This window comes from Pygoscelis adeliae, unplaced genomic scaffold (genome assembly GCF_000699105.1).
Source record: "Pygoscelis adeliae isolate BGI_AS28 unplaced genomic scaffold, ASM69910v1 Scaffold215, whole genome shotgun sequence".
Classification (NCBI taxonomy): Eukaryota; Metazoa; Chordata; class Aves; order Sphenisciformes; family Spheniscidae; genus Pygoscelis; species Pygoscelis adeliae.
The window spans coordinates 1,067,191-1,067,848 of NW_008824770.1; the positions used below are offsets into that span (position 1 = coordinate 1,067,191).

Genomic DNA, 658 nt, shown 5'->3' on the forward strand with positions numbered 1-658 from the left:
GGGGGAGGGGGAGAGAGAAGAAAAAAATACCCCTTTTTTTCCCTCTCTTTTTTTTTTTTTTTCCCCCTTTGCAACATTTTGTTCACAACTCTGTAATAGCGTGACCCAAAAGCCAAGGAGATTTGTCGTGCACAAGGACTTACCCTAATTTGACATAGATGACTCCAAAGCATAGAAACACGTAGAAAATCCACTTCCGAAAGTTTCTGTGCATGATCTAGAGAATGGACTGAGCCATAAAAATTGCACAAAAAGTCGAACTGATCTTGTCGATTAAATCCCAGTCAAGAGCATTGCTGAAGCTACCCAGGAGCAAAGCCGGCCGAACTGTAAAAAATCAACACCGTGCAGATAAGCAGCTCTTCCCAGAGCCATGGTGACCGAAACCGGCTCCGATATTAAAGCTAAAGAGGGAGGAAAAAATAGAAAGAGCTGCTCAAAGCGGTAAAACAAAAACCCAAGACAGACAGTCTGAGGGAGAAAATGAGCAAGCACTGATCTTGATCAACTGCCTCATAGAGCCCTGAAGTTCAATGTGTTTTTACTTGTTCTGACTTCCCCAGGTAACACTACGTATCTTGCAATCTATGGCTCCAGGTAGGAGGATCTCTCCCCCCCCCCACCAGGTCCTACACCCCGCCCACCCACCTGCGCAGCT

The 658-nt window shown here is 45.7% G+C and overlaps 1 protein-coding gene across 1 annotated transcript in view; it reads right to left on the reverse strand.

Annotated features, from left to right (window-relative positions):
• WNT7B (wingless-type MMTV integration site family, member 7B) overlaps positions 1–342 on the reverse strand; it is a 96,525-nt gene extending 96,183 nt beyond the window's left edge. The window contains exon 1 of the mRNA XM_009323645.1: positions 144–342. Within this exon, the coding sequence (XP_009321920.1) occupies positions 144–214 (71 nt within the window). The 5' untranslated portion in view covers positions 215–342. The remainder of the gene's footprint in view (positions 1–143) is intronic.
• Between the last annotated feature and the right edge of the window lie 316 nt (positions 343–658).